The sequence below is a fragment of the Mesoplodon bidens genome (assembly GCF_964165515.1).
Source record: "Mesoplodon bidens genome assembly, chromosome: 16".
In the NCBI taxonomy this organism is placed as follows: Eukaryota; Metazoa; Chordata; class Mammalia; order Artiodactyla; family Ziphiidae; genus Mesoplodon; species Mesoplodon bidens.
Genome location: NC_138173.1, coordinates 63,887,371 through 63,909,242, shown reverse-complemented (window position 1 = coordinate 63,909,242; position 21,872 = coordinate 63,887,371). Strand labels below are relative to the sequence as shown.

Genomic DNA, 21,872 nt, shown 5'->3' with positions numbered 1-21,872 from the left:
CCTGGAATATTAATAGATTCTATTAAACATGCTTTAGGCCTGGTGCCAGTTTAATTCAGTTGATATTCAGAGTACACACACAGGTTATCACTCCTAACTCATCCTTAAATGATGATAAATCCTAGGACCAGGTTAGTCTTAAATGCAAAGTGACCAGTAGGATGTAATAAAACCTAGTAATTAGCAATAATTATCAAAGAAAGGATTGCTTAAGAAAAATGTAAGTCTTTTGCCAGAATCTTTCAGATAATAAAAGCAGAGGGAATATCATCTTGACCTCATTCAAACTTAGTAGACTGACTCTGCCAGTTTAACAACTCAGGGCTTTTTGTGGGATCCTGTGGCTTTGACTAATCTTTAACCTTTGAATGTTGAGGATCTATTTCAAACCCTTACAAAGAGTTTAAATTCACTTTAGTTAATATGACTTAAAACAAGTGAGATATACACAGGGATATACATATAATGTTCATTGTTAGATGTAGCCAAAAAAATAGAAATAACCTAGACATTTTATGAGTAAGAGAATGGCTAAATATATCATGGTGCATTCATACTGTGGATTGCTTTGCTGCCATTCAAAAGTAACTTGCCACTAGGAGATTTCCAAAACGTAAAGTGAAAAAAGCAATTGCAGAACAGTGTGTGTATGTATATGTATGTATTATGATCCCATATAGTTTTTTTTTTTTTTTTTTTTTTTTTTTTGCGGTAGGCGGGCCTCTCACTGTTGTGGCCTCTCCCCTTGCAGAGCACAGGCTCCGGATGCGCAGGCTCAGCAGCCATGGCTCACGGGCCCAGCCGCTCTGCGGCATGTGGGATCTTCCCAGACCGGGGCACGAACCCGTGTCCCCTGCATCGGCAGGCGGACTCTCAACCACTGCGCCACCAGGGAAGCCCAACCATATAGTTTTTTTAATTAAATATATTTAAGGACAAATACATATATAAATGAATAGAGGAAGGTCTGGAGGATCCATATGAAAACTATTAACTGTTGCTAACCACAGGGGATGTGGACAGACTGCGAGGAAGGGGCTGTGTGAAGAGGTCTTTCCCTTCCCTGGGAGCACTCCCCAGGTTGGTGGAAGTCTAGGAAGAATTGGGTAGAGCCATTTAAGACCATGAGATTCATAAAACATTTAACTCTTTTCCACTAAATCTGTTTTTATAAGGAATATTTCTTTGGAAACTTCATGTAACTTCTTTGATTTTGTTCTTATTGACTATGTTTATTTATAATTTACCTTTCTCTTGTAAAATAGAGCACAGATGCTGAAAGCTACAGAAATGATTATGTAGCTTGATCAGTTATTATAAGGTAAAGACCGCTCATTCTCACCACCACTCAAGCCCAGAGATACAGTTCAGCCAGCTCCCACCACAGGATCCTCCTCATGGCCCTTGACCTAATCCCAGTCTCTCTGTTTAGCTTTATTATCCAAAAATAAATTTCTAGGCACTCTAGTTCAGACTTGCCATTCAAAAAATATACGTCTTTTAAGGCTGATTTACTCCTCAGATTTCTCCCTCATTCCTTTCTTTCCTTACAATTTGTCTGTTGAAGAACCCAAGGCCTTTGACCTGTTATTTCTACACAGTCTGGATCTTACTGATTGCATGGTCACACTGTAGTCCAACAAGTTCCTCTGGCTTTTGTATTTTCAGCAACTTTTTCATTCCAATTATCTTCCTTGAAATTCAAATATTATCAAACCCAGATGGAACACATCAGTCTTTATAACTTTTAAAATAATAGCTCTTGACAAATTTAAAAGTAAAAGAAACAAGTCTCAGGGAATTCAAAGGAGTGTGTTAAAACTATTTGATGGGCTTCCCTGGTGGCGCAGTGGTTGAGAGTCCGCCTGCCGATGCAGGGGACACGGGTTCGTGCCCCGGTCTGGGAAGATCCCACATGCCGCAGAGCGGCTAGGCCCGTGAGCCATGGCTGCTGAGCCTGCGCATCCGGAGCCTGTGCTCTGCAAGGGGAGAGGCCACAACAGTGAGAGGCCCGCCTACCGCAAAAAAAAAAAAAAAAAAAAAAAAAAAAAAAACTATTTGATGTTTTATGGATTTGACAGGAGACTGTTTTTTAGGGAATAGCAAAAGCTTTCTCATTACAGAAAAAAAGAATCAACAAAATAAGCTGTATAGTTAGATAGTAGAGTTGCTTTCCTATTTTATCTCCCTAATTACAAACAGCATCCCAAGAATGCTGAAAGAAAAGAGAATTGTTAAATCTTCAGTGGTCCAACCCCAAACTTGATTTTGCTCATATGACTATAGATGCCCTTAGATAACTTCCACAGGAGACATGTGCACTGACTTCAGATGCAGGCCCTTCAATCTACCACCTCCTCCTGGGGATGAGAAGAGGCACTTTTAACTTTTAATCAAATGATTAAAATGTCAAGCAGTTTAAAACTTTCCATACCCACCATCTTTGAAATGTCATGTTGTAAAATTTATCATGAATTTTACTGAGATAAACCAAGTCCTACAGAGGTGACAGGTTTTAATAATTCTATGCAAGCTGCACAAAATCAAAAAAGAAATCCTAATTGTCAAGTAATGAGATAGGAAAGTGCTCCCCTACGGATTCTGGAAACTATCTTTCCTCCGGATTTCTTCAGGACTGAGCTTTTCCTTCCTGGCATTTATTGCTTTTCGATTTGCACTTAGGTGGACCCAAAACAACTGCTGGAGGACGGAATAAGGAAGGAGCTGGTTAAGCGTGTGGCTTTTGCTCTTCATAGGGGATTGATCTTCAACCCTCGAGCCAAGGTACCAGATCACCAAAGTGGGTCTGTCCTTTCCCTCTCCTCGGCTTGCGAAATGTTCTAGAACACCATTTTTAACTGTTATGAACAAGACCTTTCTACCTTCCAACATATATCTACTATATCATGTTCAGTACAATCAATTGATATGCTTTTTGATCCTATATTATAATCCATTCCTATTATAAGAAAATCCTTTTTAAAACCAGTCCTTTCCTTCACCTGTTGATCCCCAAGTTTAAGAATTTAACTGATGTTTATGATTCAGGGTTCCTTCTCATAGCGAAAAGAATTTGTTAAACCTAAAGCAGATTGGCACTATAAAGGCTGTAATTTTTTCTTTTGCTTGATCTTTTTGGGAATATGGTCATTTTTCTCAAGAGAAAAAGAATAGGCCCGAAATTTACCTCTAGAGTACCTTTCACGTCAGTAAATTCAATTTAAAATGTTTTAACTCTTAAGCTTAGAGTCATCAAATGATATGAGAGAAATCACTGACATTCAGTCTTTATATATTCTTTTATATGAGGCTTTCTTTCCAAATGAATGAAATCTATTCTTTGCTGGATGTCTGGCATAAATTACCATTCCTCCTAGATGAGATAGGAAATGAGTATTTCCAGAGCTGTCCCAAACCGTCACTGCGGTCCCTCACTTGGGGTATCCTTTAAAGTCTAATGTAGGTATTAGGGGGTGACAGTCTATGCCAGTATAATAGGTTTCTGTTTCTTATTATGCGCAGCCGAGTGAACTGATGCCAAAGCTGAAAGAGCTGGGAGCTACCATGGACGGGTTCCATCGTTCTTTCGAATACATTCAGGACTATGTCAACATTTACGGTCTGAAGATTTGGCAGGAAGAAGTATCTCGTATTATAAATTACAATGTGGAACAAGAGTGTAATAACTTCTTAAGAACAAAGGTATCTAAATAGATTTTAATATTCTTGACTCTATTTGTTACTTCTCACATGCCCCATACATGCCCCAAACCTCAGAAATGCCAACAACAGAGTTCATTTCAATAGTTACTAAAAATCAGTAACCACTACACAGTCACGAATACCTTCAGAGTACCTTCAGGAGCTGTGAGGCTCACAGAAAAGTTTATTGGACACCTCACCTCTCGGAATTTACTGTCCTAAGGAGAAAGCAGACTTCATTAATTAAATGGCTACAGAATGAAGCTGTCTGGTGTAGTCGTTGTAACTCGAGTGATCAGGAGTTCCAGAGAGCTAGGAGGTCAGCTGGGTTTGATCAGAGTGTATACCTAAGAGCAGAATTGCTGGGTCATTTAGTAATTCTGCATTTAACTTATAAACCACCAAACTGTTTCCCACAGTACCTGCACCATTTGTTCGTTCCCACCAGTAGTGTCTGAGGGTTCTAGTTTTTCCACATCCTCGCCCACACTTGTTAATTTCCTTTTTTTTTTTTTTTAAATTATAGCCATCCCAATGTGTGTAAATGGTATCTCACTGGTTTTGATCTGCATTTCCCTCATGACTAATGATGTTGAGCATCTTTTCATGTGCTTATTGACCATTTATATATCTTCTTTGGAGAAATGTGTTTTTTTATTGGGTTATTTGAGCACCAAATTCTGAAGTGTCACAGCTGAGAAGATTGATTTTAGTTGGTAGTTAACAAGGAGCCACTCTGCAAGTTTTTAATTAGGTGACTGACATGATTCAGGTGACATTTTCAAAAGATTATGTATCTTCCAGCCTTATATTTTTGATTTTATTATTACACTGACACATGTTAACGTATAAGACAGAAAGCCAGAAATTCTTGTCTTTTTCCACTTCTCCTCAGTCACTTCACTTTTTCACAGATACTTCTTTTATATATATATATATATATATATATTATATGTGGCATTTCTGAGAGGCTATTAATACAATTTAAAAAATGTCTTCTTCAAAATCAAGGAACATTTATATTTATGTGAGAAAAGGATAAGTAGGTTACCTTATCAAAGATGTACTGAATATTTATGTTCTTGGGGTTCTTTTTTTTTTTTTTTACTCCTAGATTCAAGACTGGCAAAGTATGTACCAGTCCACACATATTCCAATACCAAAGTTTACTCCTGTGGATGAGTCCGTAACATTTATTGGTAGACTCTGCAGAGAAATCTTGCGGATCACGGACCCAAAGTAGGTGTATCTGAATTCCACTGGGCTTTGAACGCCATGGACAGTGTCTCTAAACGTGTATCACATCTACTTAGATCACACCCTTGTTCCTGCCACAATTGGAGCCTTTCTAATGGGTTTATTAACTTCACTTTTTCTGAGACTGCATATTTTCCTCAGTGTGACTGAGGAGACCCCAGTCCAAAGACATATAGATGAAAACAATTATAAGGTCTGTTCGGCCACCTCATATTTTAGTCTCTGCTTCTCTTGCTTTCCAGCTGACATTTTACTCACTTGGGTTTGTGGACTCTCTGGTTTATTAAAACTTTTAAAATTCCAAATTGCTCCTCTGTGCCTGTGTACCTGTGGCACACTCCTGCATTGCAGTCACTGGCTCTTGCACTTGCCAGCTCATATCCTGACCTTTTAAGATGACCTCCTTGTTTCTTAGCCCCACCCAGGCACTTTTGCGTAAGGACCAGAATTTTTTTTTTAATATTTATTTATTTGGTTGCACCAGGTCTTAGTTGCGGCAGGCAGGCCCCTTAGTTGCAGCACGTGGGCTCCTTAGTTGCGGCTCACCAGCTCCTTAGTTTCGGCATGTGAACTCTTAGTTGCGGTGCATGTAGGATCTAGTTCCCTGACCAGGGATCGACCCTGGGCCCCCCCCTGCATTGGGATCGCAGAGTCTTATCCACTGTGCCACCAGGGAAGTCCCAGGACCATCATTTCTTGAGCACTCACCTTGTGCACTCTTCCTAGGCCCTGGCACACATCCCTTCACTTACTCATCACAACAGTCTTAAGGGGTAGGCATTGTTATTCGTCCCATGTTAAATCAAAGTAACTGAGGCACAGAAAAGCTCAATCACTTGCCCAGAAGTTAATAAACAGTGGACCCAGAATACACATCAGGTGCTCTGACTCCGGAGCCCAACTGTTAAAGCATGTGTCATTCAAGGGCAGACCATGACTCACAGTTTATATACAGTCACGTGGGTGAAAATCTCATATAATCAAAACAGCCCTGAGAATATTTCAGGTGGGCACCACAGTGGAGGCTTGACGCTGCCTGTCTCAGGAGTCCAGCTGAGCTAGTTTTCCTCATTTTGTTTCAGTTGAGCCTCTGATGAAGCAGTTGGCACTAAGCCCAGCCAAGGGGAAAGCAGGCTCCTGCTTGCTGTGTCTCATGTTCACCCCTGGGCCGCGCTTGCTCAGTCATTCCGCCTGGTGTGTTTACCCAGGGAAAGATGATTTCTCTTCTTTTTCAGGTCAGCTGTGCGTGCATAGTTGACTTTGTGTAAGTTGAATGCCCGTATCACATGTCTTCTTTATACTACCTTCAAATTCAGGCTGATTTTGTCCTTCGAAACTTAGGAAGCTTGGCAAACCAGATGTCACCTTCAGCAGAAATGAGTTCTGTCTATACCTCATGGGCCAGAAAGCGTAAATGATCCGAAACGCTTTGTGACTCCTCTTGGGCACCCATGGGTTGATCACCGAAGCCCTCCTAGAAAACTGTCCGCCTGACTCACCTAGTGCCGTGTTAATACTGACAGAAAGGATTAAGCATGATTGGGATTTCCATGTCGTATATGATTTCATTATCAAAATTGGGAGCCTCTCAACTGACGCATTCAGAGTGCCAGCCCTGAGCAATGGAAGCAGGACACTGAAGCCTGAAAGTAGACTGTGGCTCTGGAAGTCATCCTGTTCTTCCATTGACTTCCAAATTTAAAATTCGCTAGCTCCTGAGCCTCTTTTAATTCCCTCTCAAGCCTCATTTCACTAAAGATATGTACTGGCTCTTAGGATTGGGGGCATATCATTTTGTGGAGGCTGTTGAAGGTAGAGGCTGGGACTCCACCCCAGACCTGCCCAATCCAACTCTCCAGAAATGGGATCTGGGCGTCTGTTTTTTAGCATGCTCTACCAGTGATTTAAGGTCCTTACGCCAACATTTGAGAACCATTAAAATGGTGGTTATGGGTATGGTGTTGGAAGCCTCGGTTATTTCATCTATAAAATGAAGGTCAAACAGCTCATACATCACAGCTATTCTGAGGATGAATAGTGAGCACACAGAAAGGTCTTGGCCCAGTGCCTGACACATAGGAAGCACTCGGTAAATGTTGTTGGTTGTTATCATTGCCATTATCACACTCCTGAGTCTAAAAGGGAATCGCTGGTCAATGACCAGAACTGGGAGGAAAGAGGAAATGGCTTTGTCATCATAGTCTCAGCCTGATGGCCGAATCTAGCCTTGTCCTCAAGACATGACTCCAAACAACAGCCCGACCCGGTGGAAATGAAGCGGTCAAACTGGTGACATAGCAAGGGCAGGAAGAGGTGATTTAACTGAATTTTGCCTTCCTGGCCCAGTGAACATTCACCGTGAGATGTCCTGGGTGCCTAGATGCAGAGGTTATTAAAGCGCAAATCATGAAACCATTGTTCTTCCTATCCAATGCCCCTAATCCTGGTGCATCCCACATCCCTTCAGGATGAATTCTGAGCTGCTTTTGGGTTTTGAGTTTGTTTTGTTTTCGTTTTAGAATGACATGCCACATTGACCAGCTGAACACTTGGTATGATATGAAAACCCATCAAGAGGTGACCAGCAGCCGCCTCTTCTCAGAAATCCAGAACACCTTGGGGACTTTCGGTCTGAATGGGTTAGACAGGCTTCTGTGCTTTATGATTGTCAAAGAGTTACAGGTGAGCCTTTTGGCATTCATGCGTGTTTTCTGTTACCCTGGCGGAGGAGAGAGTAGATCGTTTAACTTTTCTTTTGTGCTTTCCTAGGCTGGTATCAGGCATGTGTATGTGACTCCTGTTAAATAGATAAGAACTGAGAATAAACTGGAGTTTCTTTGGCCAGCATAGTATTTTTATGGGTAGACTGTTCTTGTGAATTTCATCTTGGAAACCAGCAACTCCTCCTAACGGGGTGTTTCTGATGGGAACTGGAAGTTGCTGCTTCCCCGTCATCCTATTTGTAGCATTGTGTGAATGCGGCTAGTTTGTGTTCTACATAGCATTTTAGTTAACTGGAGTATTTATTCATTATGTTTTGCTCTTCGATCATGCCTTCTTGTTTTAGAATTTCCTCAGCATGTTTCAGAAAATTATCTTGCGAGACAGAACTGTGCAGGATACTTTAAAAACCCTCATGAATGCCATCAGCCCCCTAAAAAGCATTGTAGGTAAGTGTTCTAAAATGAGGCTGAGGTAGAGAGAACACTGTAGCCTTTCCAAAGTTACTAAATAGAAAATCATATTTTAACCTTTCAGCAAATTCGAATAAAATTTACTTTTCCGCCATTGCCAAAACACAGAAGATATGGACCGCTTATCTGGAAGCTATCATGAAGGTATGTCGTGGGAGAGAGGGGAGAAGCAAGGCTACGGTTTTTTAATTATTAGTTTCTTGTAACTTGGTTGCCCAAAGAAAGCCACTCTTCTTTGGCCATCAAAACAAAAACACAACATTTCAGTTTGTCATTATTTCTAAGTTCTTTTGATCTTTGGCTGTTCTTGACTGTGCTTTTCATTGGCCTATTTATTGTTTCTCTTTCACTGAGGAAAACTTTCATTTTGAAATGACTTTTGGCAAGAGGTGCTTTCACAGAAGGAAATAGAAGTTTTCCTCCCTCTGCTATACTCCATCCTTATGTAACAAGTTCATTAATGAGCTGCTGTCAGTTTGCCACCCTAATCTGGACTGGCCTGTAGGAAGCCAAGAGAGATTACAGAGATGCTTAGAAGAGGCTTTGGAGGTTTCCCAGTGACCATTATGGACCACTGTTAGTTGTATCAATAATTGCTGGTAATTCAGTAGTAGCCAAGTTTTGTGTCTAAATCACTGATCTTTTTACATAAAACCCCCAAGGACCAATTTGTCTTTTTGTCTTGAATTAGGGAACCTGCGGTCACTAAATGGGCGTAATAATCTGGAACAGCATGGAAATACTTGTGCTGTTCAACAGTGACAGCGGCCACTATCCACATGGAGCTGTTGGGCGCTTAGAATGTGGCTTGTGGGGAGTGAGGACCTGAATTTCAAATTTTATTTCATTTGAATCATTTAAATTTAAACAACCACAGGCAGCCAGTGGCTGCTCTCTTGGTCAGTGTAGCTCTAGAGAAATCACAGAGAGAAAGAGTGACAGTCCAAAGCTCTCTAATAGGGGAACAAATAGGTAGAATGAGCTTATCACCTCCCAGGCTCCTTAACCTCCCCAGGATCTTATTTAAATAAGAACAAGTTACATAAAACTGCCTTTATTTCTGTTTCCATTTCCAGATTGGAATTTTCTAGGGAATCCTTGACATAGAGTATCTGGAATTAAGCAAGGAATTATATGGGCAGATACAAGGTTAGAGGGACATTTTTGAGTGGCCTGGAAGAACCCACTGTTTTCTTGGCCTTGCCCTATTCTAATTTTTAAATAATAATAGTTTTCTATTAATAAAAGGTTTCTTACTTACAAATAGCATTTTTTTGGATTGACTTTTATTTTCTTGACATAAGTAGTATAGCCTCGTAAGAATAGTGGTCCAAGGTAGTCCATTTGAGGTCGTTTGACACTTTTAACTGTTATAAGCTCCATTTATCTAAACGATACCTTTTCTTCGCTCGTAGAGAAGACCACTCTTTTTTTCCTTTCTCTGCTCCCAAAAACTAAGAGGAAATGTGTTCATTTCTTCTTTATTGTTGCCATCATTATGGCAACGATATTTTTATTATGCCATCTTTATTATGCCATCTTTATTTATTGCCATCATTTCTAAACAACCTCCCTTCCTATTCCTCCTCTCCCCTTTGCTAATCTTTTAGGGATAGCTTTTCTAGAAAAGAAAAGGAATTTACTGCATAAACAGTTAGGGTATACTGTTGACTTTATGATACCAACAAACTGAACTTGTCAGAGCCAGCTGAACTCTTACCTCAGACTGACCCAAAGATAGTTCCCTAACACCTGACAGTCGCCATGGATACCTCCAAATGTCTTTTATGCTCATCACTACTTGGAAATTACGATGGTTGACCCACGCTAGCATAACGCCAGGTCACAAATCCATTCTTTTAACAGCTTGCGAATTACATTTTGTTACAATTGGCTTCCATTGTTATCCTGTATGTTTTATTTCATACATTCAAAAGAATTATTCTGAGACAATGTCCATAGTCTTCACCAGATTCCTTAAGAGGTCCAAGGTGCCAACAAAAGGTTAAGAACCTCTGGATTCGGGGTTATCATTGTTAGAAGGGCCTTCTTGGAAGATTGTGTGTAGATTATTTTATTACCTAGGTTATTTCTTGATCTGTAATCCTGAGTGATGTAGACAGGCTTATATTGACCGAATATTAGAGTGAAATGACATCCTTAGGACTTGAGAAATTTCAGTTTAGGACAAATAAAGGAAGTAGGGCTTCTCATTAGTGGGTACTGAACATGGAGAATTTATTCCAGAAGATCAAAAATAGAGCTTCAAAACACATACCTTTAATCCATGGACAACTGAGCATTAATGGATCACTTTGTAAACTGTTAGACATCAGGGCTATTTTGAAGTTGGTGTACAGAAATCTCTCCAGACATTCCTTGGAGGGTCCTCTGCCCTGTTAGGGATGATGCGGGCCTTAGCCATAAAGGCAGTCCAGGAAAGCCTTGAATCTTTCTTTAGAATGTTGTGATCCTTCCAATAAAATCTCGTCATCTTTTTGTTTGTCTCCTCGCTATCTCTTTGAAATGCTTGTGTATTTTACCTGTTCTCTCTCTTGCTTGTTCACAGGTTGGGCAGATGCAGATTCTGAGACAACAGATTGCCAATGAATTAAATTATTCTTGTCGGTTTGACTCTAAACATCTGGCAGCTGCTTTGGAGAATCTCAATAAGTAAGTGCCGGCATTTGAAACAGCCAGCTGTGGGCCTGGATTGTTCATCATCAATTAGCATTCCAGTTCTTTGTTCAATACCTGCTCTTTTAAGTTCTTCTTGAGTGAGAAGGCTCTCTGAATTTATAGGCTTTCTTCCCATAGGTAATCAAATCTGTCTTGGTCTGTGTCTCATTTTTTTTTTTGATAGATTCATTTATTCAGCCAACATACATTGATCACTTACTACACACCAGACACCATGCTAGGTACTTGCACAGATTGAGAAGGCAATTATTACCAAAATCCACACCTGGCTTTCCACAGGACTGAGTCACTAATTCTCCTGAGGGCGGGTGGAAGCGCACTTGTGCCCAGGTGTGGCTGTGAGAACGAATCCTGGTGCACAGCCACACCCTTTACCTCTCCCTCAGCTTGCTCTGATTTCGAGCCTCCTGCTTAAAGATAAATAATCTGTGCTTCTTGGTCACAAAGTCAGTGCTTTTGACAAAATAGATAGTGAAAATAGTTCAGTCAATTCATAAAACTTTGAATGGTGAAAGCATTTGATTTGGGTGAACTCCAAAAGATAATGTAATTCTACGTCAAATTTTCCATTTGTAACCAATCACAGGTATGGAAATTGAGAATTAGAAGGATCAAGCCCTTGTTTTACAGGTGATGACACTGGATCCCTGGAAGATAATAGCTTGTATTAACTGTTGTCTAGATTCATTTTATCTCTAATGTTTATCACTGTTGTTTTAGTTTTTGTTTTTGTTTTTCCTTCATCTAGGGCTCTCCTAGCAGATATTGAGGCCCACTATCAGGACCCTTCACTTCCTTACCCCAAGGAAGATAACACACTCTTATATGAAATCACAGCCTACCTGGAGGCAGCTGGCATCCACAACCCACTGAACAAGGTTAATGATTAAAATATATGATGGTGTGGTGGGGGACAGGGTGGTACCTAAGGCGATCTGGCCCAGATCGCTGTGCTCAGGTGCTGGGAGGACCTGGTTCCCATCCTGGAGCCTCCCTTCTCTTGAGTTCCCGCCCTTTCTGGGCTCCCGTTTCCCACGTGTAATATGAGGATGATCGCACCGTCCCTGCCCGACTCGGAGCTGTGGGAATCAAGTGATACAGTGTTTGTCAGAAGTCGTTGAAAAGTGAAAAGTGCTGTATCTATAGGAGATTCGTTTTAGGTTTCTCTGCGGTTTGGTATTTGAACTGCAACTAAATGGTGGCATTGATCCCTCTTGCCCAAAGATACTTCCCTCTGTGGCTGACAGTAATCACAGTCATAGTCTGGGGCCACAAGTTCTTTTCTGCAATTCTGATCTCCATAAACCTCTGAGACCTGAAAGTTTTTTCCACAAGTTGGTGCCAGATCTCACTTGGTGCCAAAACCTGTCCCAAACTGACTTGCGGCTGTTTATACTCCTGTGAATTTTCATGTTTTGATGCCGAAATACTGATAACTTTTATTACAGGTTGTTACCCTAGACTCTATATTACCTTTCTAAAATCTTTATTGTAATATGAAATTCTGAAATCTATACAATCCCCCGGGTTTGGGGTAAAAATTTATGAACCTAAATAGCACCTAACGTTTTGTAATTACGTGCCAAGCACTGTGTTAACCCCACCATGGGTGCTCTCACTTGATCTCAAAGCGGTCCCTTAATTATGCCCTTGTTGGGGGAGGATCCTGAGGCTCAGAGGTTGATAACTTCCCAGGGCTCCACACTAGCCAGTGATGGAGCCTGGCAGTCTGACCAGAGCTGGCGCTCCTGGCCAGGATGCCACCCCACCTCCCAGGGAACCAGTCTGACGGGGAGGAGGGAGACGGCTGGGTGTGTTCTGACTGTACTTTCCTGCCCCGTGAACTGGGGTGATGCTACATCCGGAGACTGCTCTGTGGCATTGCCTGTGGGAAAGCCACTGGACAAAGAGACATCTGCTTGCTTTCTGCTTACGCGCTGCCACGCACTGCTATGTGGATCTTTCCTTCTTTCTTTCTCCCTCTTTCTCTTTCCCTCCCTCTGCCCTCCTTCCAGCTTTGCCTTGACTTTCTTGCTCATCACCTTTTTTTCCCCTCCTTTTGTTGCTGACATTAACAGGATTCGGGGCCGGGGGAGGTAACTGCTAATCTCTAAGCAAAATTGTTCCCATCCCAAAAGGGCTCATTGTCAAGTGGGTGGGGGAACGGTCAGTGGTGTTAAATAAAACTCTGAAGGCAGCAAGTTAATGGAACCATCCTAGTTTTCAGTAGTCAGAAGAGCAAGCTGAAATAAAATGGCAGCTTTCCATTTGAAAGTGTGTTCTGTGGTATTGTGTGATGTGAAGAACCCATCTCTTCCCTTCTCTTTCCAGATATACATAACAACAAAGCGCTTACCCTACTTCCCGGTTGTCAACTTTCTGTTTTTGATCGCCCAGTTGCCAAAACTTCAGTACAGCAAAAATCTAGGTACTGTATGACATTTATTCTTTGCAATAAGGAACAATAACGGTAGATTAACATCTGACCAAACAGCTCTTGGTATAGAATGCTGTGTCACACATGAGGTCTTTCATAGTTAATTGCGTGTTTATAAAATCCATGTCTTTGGGCCTCTGAAATATGATGCAGATGGTGGATTTAATATCAACCAAGTATAATCCACTTTTAATTTACAGTGGCTGATTATCCAGCTTGTAAAATGTGTGGGACCTTTGCTTCTCTTTTTTCTTTAAGGAGCTGATCATGGTGGGAAAGAAACTTCTTTTTGGTTAATGTCCTATTCTTTCAACAAGTGTTATGTGCCTACTGTGTATCTGGAACTTTGGTATGAAGAGTAAAGATACAGTTACATACAGGAGACTAATCCAGGGATATCCAGTTCTTTATTTTTGAAAATACTTGATACAAACAATAGATACCAAAGGCTATCAGTATATTTGTCCTGTCCAAGAATATAACCCAATGTTTTTTTGTCATTGACTTTATCTTGAACATTTTTATAAGATTCCCGGTTATTTCCTCTGTCTCCAAACTTTATATCTAAGTAGATTTTTTTAGAGTCTGCTGTAGAGTTTAATTTACTTTAAAACTATTGTAAGAGCTTTTCCATGAATGTAACCATATACTTTTTTTAACCAGCAATTCCAAAATATATTTCTTCCTTCAAGTATTTCCCTTCCTATTCCAAAAGTGTTTTTTTTAGAATAAAGATGTGGATTCTCTGTAAGGTTTTTATTCCCTCATTCAAAAAGATTCCTTGATTCCAGACACAGCCCCAATAACAATAACTGTTACAGCCACAGAATGCAGGGCATGGTGGCGCCCGATAAGCCCTTGCCATAAGAGGGAAGGAACACATGTGTGTTTGGATTCTGGCTTCATGACTTATCACCTGTGTGACTTTGGCCAAGTTACTTAACCTCTCAGGCCAATCAGATTTCAAAAATACCTATGACAGTACCTCTCACAGAGCAAGTGCTTATCTTTTGCTGGATCCTTTTCTGTATGTTGGTCAAAATCAATGTAAAGAACCATCCCAAGATGGACTTAAAAGTTCATCTCAAGATTCAGAGATTCATGACCTCCCTCTCTTGTCCCTGTGTTATTACGAAATAAGAATATATGCTTCTTTATAATGGTGAATTGTCAGTGCATGAAGATACCTTGTTTTCATTAAGACGGTTTGTTCAGTGGTCTCGTTCTTAGGTAATATTTCTTTCATTGCATGTATGTTTAAGGTCAGGCGCCTTGATTATACAACTCCTTATGGGAAACATGTTGCTATTCCAGTGGAATAGTGATAGTGGAAGATCAGAATTCCCAGATCTTTAAACAAAACAGAACAAAACTGTTAAGTGTCTTAGAAATGTATCTATACCTGACTACAGTTCTTTTTTTCTTTTTAATATTTATTTATTTATTTTGGCCATTCTGGGTCTTAGTTGCAGCACGTGGGATCTTCATTGCGGCATGTGGGAACTTTTTAGTTGCGGCACGCATACTCTTTAGTTGTGGCATGCTGACTTCTTAGTTGCAGCATGCGTGCGGGATCTAGTTCCCTGACCAGGGATCAAACCTGTGCCCCCTGCATTGTGCCCACTCTACCACCAGAGAAGTCCCCTGGCTACAGTACTTTTCATGAATTAGGCTGATGTGTTAAGTCGGGGATCAAATTAAAGAAAAGCAGGACTGAGGAAGGAATATCAGCATGTTTGTGGACCCTAAAAACATTTATTTAACCTTGTAAGCATTGTTCTCAAGACTGATCTGAGAAACGCACGCCTGCCTTGGTCTGTCTTTTAAGGAAGAATCTCTGTGGTGCTCATTCAGAGGAAGTTTTTGTTGTAAACATCACTTTTGTTCTCCACCTGGAAAGGATTACTTCTCCATGTTCTGAGTGTGGCTAGAGTCTTTTACAGTGGGCATTGAGTAATTTGGAATTGCCAAGGCCTGGATTAGGTAAATCAAGATAACTTGTTTTGGCATCTTAAGTAAGTTTTTCCAGTCTTCACAAAAACCCAAATATGGGATCTGCAGGTCTGTCTGACCAGTTTAACTTTCTAATCAACTGCCAATCCTTTTCGCAAAGTGGTTGTACCATTTTACAACCCATCAGCATTTGGCCATCTCATCTTTTTAAATTGAACCATTCTAATGGGTGTGTATGGTATCTCATTATCGTTTTAACTTGCCTTTCCCTGATGATTAATGATGTTGAGCACTTTTCCAAGTGCTTTTTGGCCGTTCTTTATATCTTTTTCGTTTGTTTGTTTCTTATATTTTTCTTTGTTAAGTGTCTGTTCAAGTCTTTTGCCTATTTTTAAATTGGGTTAGTTGCTTTTTAAAATAATTAATTAATTAATTTTAATTTTTGGCTGTGTTGGGTCTTTGTTGCTGAGCACGGGCTTTCTCTAGTTGTTGTGAGAAGGGGCTACTCTTGGTTGCGGTGCATGGGCTTCTCATTGCAGTGGCTTCTCTTGTTGCACAGCATGGGCTCTAGGCACGCGGACTTCAGTAGTTGTGGCATGCAGGCTCACTAGTTGTGGCTCGCGGGCGCTAGAGCACAGGCTTAGTAGTTGTGGCACACGGGCTTAGCTGCTCTGCAGCATGTGGGATCTTCCCGGACCAGGGCTCGAACCCACATCCCCTGCATTGGCAGGCAGATGCTTGACCACTGCGCCACTAGGGAAGTCCCTGATTGCTTTTTTGTCACTGAGTTGTAGGAGTTATTTATATATTATGGATACAAGTCCTTTTTTGGTATACATGCTGTGAATTTTTTTCTCACAAAATGACTTACCTATTCATTTTCTTACTGGTGACCTTAATGAGCAGAAAGTTTTAATGCTGATGATGTCCAATTTATCCATTTTTTTCTTTATGATTAGTGCTTTCTGTATTATAAGAAATCTTTTTCTACCCCAAAGGCACAGAGATATTGTCCTATGTTTTTTTCTAGAAACTTTGTTCTTATAGCTTTTACATTGAGGTCTGTGGTCTGTTTCAAATTACTTTTTATGTATAGTGTGAAGTAGGGGTCAAGGTTCATTTTTTTCCCTCATAAGGATATCCATTTTCAGCATCATTTCTTGAAAAGATTTCTCCTTCTCCATTAAATCGTTTGGATATTCATGGAAACTCAATTGATCCTTTAAGGGTGGGACTATTTCTGGCTTTTCTAGTCTGTTCCATTGATGTATTTATCTATCCTTATGCCAATAATGTCTTGATTACTGTAACTTTATAATAAGTCTTGAAATCTAGCAATGTAAGTCTTCCAACTTTGTTTTTTTGTTTTGTTTAGTTTTTAACATTGTGGTCTGTCTCCTGTTCCCCATACAGCCATGCAGGCAGAAGGTCAAGGTCTCCAGATTTGGGCAGAAATCCTTAGTGAAAAGGCCAGCTTTGGGACTCACTCACTCACTTGACATATTTCCTTCTTAGACTGTCCTGATTTCTGCACATTCTTTTCTTGTGTAACGTTTAACCTTGTGTTTAAAGATACTTTTAAAATTTTATCCAGCATTTTGAATGTTTTCATTTAAGAGAGTAGTTCAAGGTATTTAGTATGCCATGCTGCCACTAACAGAAGCGGATTCTAGGTAATTTTTATTTCCTCATTTACATTTATCTATATCTTTAAATTTTTCTACAGTTGCATCCATTAATTATATAATCCAAAAGAAACAGTGATGGTAATTATAAAAATTAGTACCCATTTTAGGCTGTTGAATCCTTCAGACCACGAGAAGCCTCCACCAAATCCTGGACCTAATTCAAAATGTAATCCTGGATTATCATTCCCTCACATAACCATCTGCCAGTGATGATGTGGGCCCCAGACATTTTGACATTCACGAACATTCATACTAAATGAATGTTGCCTAAGGCAAGCAGTTCACTTGGTGGTAATTTGTAATTTGTCGGTCCTTGCAGGCATGGTCTGCCGAAAACCTGCCGACCCCGTGGATTGGCCGCCACTCGTGCTGGGACTGCTCACCCTGCTGAAGCAGTTTCATTCCCGGTACACAGAACAGTTCCTGGCGTTGATCGGCCAGTTTATCCGCTCCACAGTGGAGCAGTGTACAAGGTACAGAAGGCGAACCAGGAAAAAATGGAATTGATATTACAGAATGGGCTGGGAACCTCGCATGGCAAATTCCTCTTATCATCCCCCTAGTAGAGACAGGAACTGCCTGCTCACCTTGCTCTGTAAAGCAGGTCGGGGCACATCTCCTTGTTTGGGGCAATTAAAGGTGTGCTCATCCTTAGTCACTCTGCCGAGGAGCCCTGGGAGCACGCGCTGTGAATGAGTCATAACCGCCATCAGCAAGCTCCGTGGGGGGAAAGTACAGGCCTGTCCCCCTGCCATCCTGGACACTGTGCTCAGACCTCAGTGAGCCCGTGTCCTCCCACGGGGCCACTGCCCAGGGACGGCTCCACCCTTCAGTGGAGTGTCAGGGAGCACCTCGTGGGCAGCATAGCCCGAGTTCCTGGTGTGTAACGGAACGAATTGCACGGAAGTTCCTACGTGATATAAAGCTTGTAAACCTTTAGTTCTCCCCTCCCCCACCCCAGATGTGGCTTTTCTGGGATAGAAACAAGTTATTTGCATGAGATGCTGGGTCCTGAGTCTCCTTCTCTGCTACCCTAAAGAGTCAGCAGGCACCATGGGGTGAAGGCCCGTGTAGGCCGTTCAGAGAGGTATAGATTCCCTCCTCCGGGCTGTGTTCTGAAGATAGGCCAGCAAGATCTGGCTTGCTGTGACTCAGGAGGAGGTGCTGTAGGTTTGTCTCTCCTTTGGCTTCATTTAGTCATCTGTCGTTTTTTTAGTCTTTCAGTATTTTGACTGAGGGTCCACTGTGTACAAAGCAGTTAATCGATCCAGACTGTTCTCTGTTGCAGCCAGAAGATACCAGAAATGCCTGCAGATGTTGTGGGTGCCCTTCTGTTTCTGGAGGATTACGTTCGGTACACAAAGCTACCCAGGAGGGTAAGCAGTAGATAAAGAACAATATTAATGCCCTTTTTATAGAAAGATGGTATGAAGCATGCCCTTGGCCCCATGAGGAGTCAAGTCCAGAGGCTCATTCCCAGTGGACACCTCTGAGCCCCTCGCCCTGCTCCACCCCGGGCTCGGCTCTAAGATGTTCCCCCCTCCTCCACGTGTTCAGTGCTTTGCGAGAAGACAGGGTTGAACACAGCTTCCTCCCTCTTCTCGCCCTCCTCCGGCCTGCAGCTCAGCCTGTTGAGGAGGAGCTAAGATGGGCTCCAGGGGAGAGTTCCTTAAGGGGTCAGGTAGAGAATGATTGTGTGCTTTGTTTTTCATCTCTACAGTAACCTGGTTCCCACAGCAAGTTTGGCTAAGTTCACACCATGGTTGAAGTGCTATACAACCACCGTTTCCAAAAATGACAGATTACTTTCTACCTCCTAAGATACTCTTTTCTTTTCTCAGTAGTAATTCCACTCTGGTAAGTTTTAGCTGAGAGTGGAGAGCTTGACCCTGAAATATAAAAAAACCTTCAATAGATGCTGAAAAGCCATTCTGATTTTGAAAAATCCACTTTAGCCTAAGTTCTATGATTTTTTTTTTTTTTTTTTTTTTTTTTTTGGTGTACGCGGGCCTCTCACTGTTGTGGCCTCTCCCGTTGAGGAGCACAGGCTCCGGACGTGCAGGCTCGGCGGCCACAGCTCACGGGCCCAGCCGCTCTGTGGCATGTGGGATCTTCCCAGACCGGGGCACGAACCCGTGTCCCCGGCATCGGCAGGCGGACTCTCAACCACTGCACCACCAGGGAAGCCCGTGGAATTTTTTTTAAAGATGATACTAAAACACATTATACTGTATATTAAAATATTTACTTTTCTAAAACTATAAAAATCAAAATAGTGTGGTCCTGGTATGAAACTCAGTAGATCTTCTGTTGACTAGAATGTGTAGCCTAGAAACAAACCCTAACACATACAACAGTGTATAAGGAAAAGTGGCATCTCAAATTAGGGGAGATAGGAAATATTAGTCAGTGGTGCTGGGACAGTTAGTTCATTATGTTGTTAAAAAATAGCAAGTTGGGCTTCCCTGGTGGCGCAGTGGTTGAGAGTCCGCCTGCTGATGCAGGGGACACAGGTTCGTGCCCTGGTCTGGGAAGATCCCACATGCCGCGGAGCGGCTGGGCCCGTGAGCCGTGGCCACTGAGCCTGCACGTCCGGAGCCCGTGCTCCGCAATGGGAGAGGCCACAACAGTGAGAGGCCTGTGTACCACAAAAAAAAAAAAAAAAAAAAAAGCAAGTTAGTTTCTTCACATCTTCCTTGTATCAAAATTGATTACAAATAGTTACCATGAAAAATGAAACCAATAAATCAGCAGAAGTTTTAGACAAATATGTATCAACTCTTAGAACATCCTATATATAACACCAAAGGAGGAAGCCACAAAAGATCTAGAGATTTCATATCTTATAAGTGCTGAATGTAATGAAACAGTTCTGTCAGGTGTCTCAAAATTTTTTTTTAAAAATTGGGAAAACTATTAACAAAAGAACTTTTTTTTTCTAACTTATAGTGTGCTCTTCTAGATCAATAAGAAAAAGATAACCAATCCAACAGAAAAAAAAAAAAAGTTTTCAGGAAACAGGCAGTTTTCAGGAAAAGAAATACAAGTAGCCAATAAACATTTGTGAAGATGTTCAACCTTACATTAAAGGGACATGAATCAAAATAACAGTAAAATTACTGTTTCCACCCATCAGATGGGTAAAAAGTAAAATGTTGGGCCCCCAGTGCTTGGGAAAGTTTCAAAGAAATGGGACTTCTCAGTACTATCAACGGGAACGTAAATTTGCTTATCTCTGGAGAGGGCAATTTGACTTTACCTATTTAAAAAAACTTCTATAATATCTTACTGATCCCACCAATTCCACTGCTAGAAATTTACCTGCTGGGTATATATGCAAAAGTTCACCAAGATGTACATGTAAGGATGTTCAGAACATGAAATTTAGCAGAGGTAAAGGACAGAAGATTATGTGATTCTAGTTTTGAGTGTGTGTGTGTGTGTGTAAACTGGAAGAATTTGATACAAAATAATTAGCAGTTTTAGTTTTCTCTTAAGGAATTGAAATTAGAAATTATTCCTTTTTTATACTTCTCTATATTTGCTAAATTTCCTCTAATTAGCAGGTGATAACTTTATAGTCAGAAAAAAATTAAACACTGCTCTTAAAGACTACCGATTTCCAGCACTTGGAGACCACCTGGTTCTACATTCCACCCCATTTACCCAGTCCCACCCCTCTGAGGGCTTCCCCAGCACAGTTAAGGAATGCTTGCCTTTAGGGTCTTCCTCCTCTTCCCCCTCTGGCCTCAGTCACTTGCCAGATGTCCCGTTCTGGCAAGTGACTGAGGTTGGCCATCAGTTATTTATGAGGTGACCTGAGACTACTTCTTAGTACTTCCCAGAGGCATGTGCATCCTTGCAGATCCAAGTGCCTTTAAGAGCCAAGGAGCTCACGTCTGGGGCGGGGGTGGGGGGACAGGGAGCTGTATAGCATCCCTTCAGTTGGCAGCAATGCCAAGAGATTAGACACCAGCAGTAGGACACCAGAAGCAGAAGGTGGCGGCTTCAGTTAGTGGTCCAGTATTTCCCTGTGATTCACCTTGCTCCAAAGGATGTCTTCATGTCTTTAATTTACATATGGAAAAATTTGAATTGCTTCTTATAACACTATGAAACAGTTAACTCTTATCTCTTTTAGGTTGCTGAAGCACACGTGCCTAATTTCATTTTTGACGAGTTCAGGACAGTCCTGTGACTGTTCTGCGTCTTCAGTGAAAGGATTATCCTTAAATCTTCCCACCGTCACTAAAGTGAACTTGGAAATGAAAAGAAACCCAACTGCTCAAAGAACTGCATTTTTTCCCTTTATTGTGGGAAACATCAGACGTTCTGAGTAAGATGTATTTCACGGAACTAATTAATTAATATTGTTTAAATCATGGTATTATATGCAGTTTATATCATGTAGAAGCAGAGCACATTTTGTACTGCCTCTTATAAATGCTGAGTGTAATTTGTTGTGTATAAATCCCTTTAGTTTTATGTTCTAAAGAACTATTTGTGCAACTCCAGATTTTCAGTAAAATAGTACTGCCAGTACCCAAAGTCATCCTTCTGCCTATGATTCAAAAACCACATATTCACCCTGCAAAAAACCTTGTCTGGAAGGTAAGAGGGGGGCCTGGTAGGTCCAGTGTTGTGTCCATGGTCCCATCCACGACAGGCTGGCAGGCACATGGTGACAGAGAGACCAGTAGCAGATGCAGAGACCATGCAATCCGTGGACCACGTACCATGGAAGTTTGTTCATGTCTGAGGCTCAATGTCCTCTTCCAATCCAGGTACCTTGGGGGTTCCCTGCAGCCCTTCTGTAGGACTCCCCAACTTCAGCTGCTCCTTCCTCAGCAAGCCCTGAGCCCCACCCTAATTCCCCACTCCTTTTTTTTTTTTTTAATAACAGCTTAGCCATTAGCTTTTAACTCTTCCAAAATCCTAAAT

General features: G+C 41.4%; 1 protein-coding gene across 2 annotated transcripts in view; it reads left to right on the top strand.

Moving 5' to 3' along the window:
* The window catches only part of WASHC5 (WASH complex subunit 5), a 52,039-nt gene extending 30,560 nt beyond the window's left edge, over window positions 1-21,479 (top strand). Inside the window, exons 18-29 of one of the 2 annotated variants that reach the window (XM_081258682.1) lie at window positions 2,683-2,784; window positions 3,523-3,702; window positions 4,817-4,941; window positions 7,479-7,641; window positions 8,027-8,129; window positions 8,218-8,297; window positions 10,723-10,826; window positions 11,602-11,731; window positions 13,185-13,281; window positions 17,251-17,404; window positions 18,220-18,307; window positions 21,073-21,223. In XM_081258682.1, the coding sequence (XP_081114808.1) occupies window positions 2,683-2,784; window positions 3,523-3,702; window positions 4,817-4,941; window positions 7,479-7,641; window positions 8,027-8,129; window positions 8,218-8,297; window positions 10,723-10,826; window positions 11,602-11,731; window positions 13,185-13,281; window positions 17,251-17,404; window positions 18,220-18,307; window positions 21,073-21,129 (1,383 nt within the window). In that variant the 3' untranslated portion in view covers window positions 21,130-21,223. Of the gene's footprint in view, window positions 1-2,682; window positions 2,785-3,522; window positions 3,703-4,816; window positions 4,942-7,478; window positions 7,642-8,026; window positions 8,130-8,217; window positions 8,298-10,722; window positions 10,827-11,601; window positions 11,732-13,184; window positions 13,282-17,250; window positions 17,405-18,219; window positions 18,308-21,072 lie in introns of both variants that reach the window. The other variant, XM_081258681.1, reaches the window with a different exon arrangement.
* Window positions 21,480-21,872: the final 393 nt, after the last annotated feature.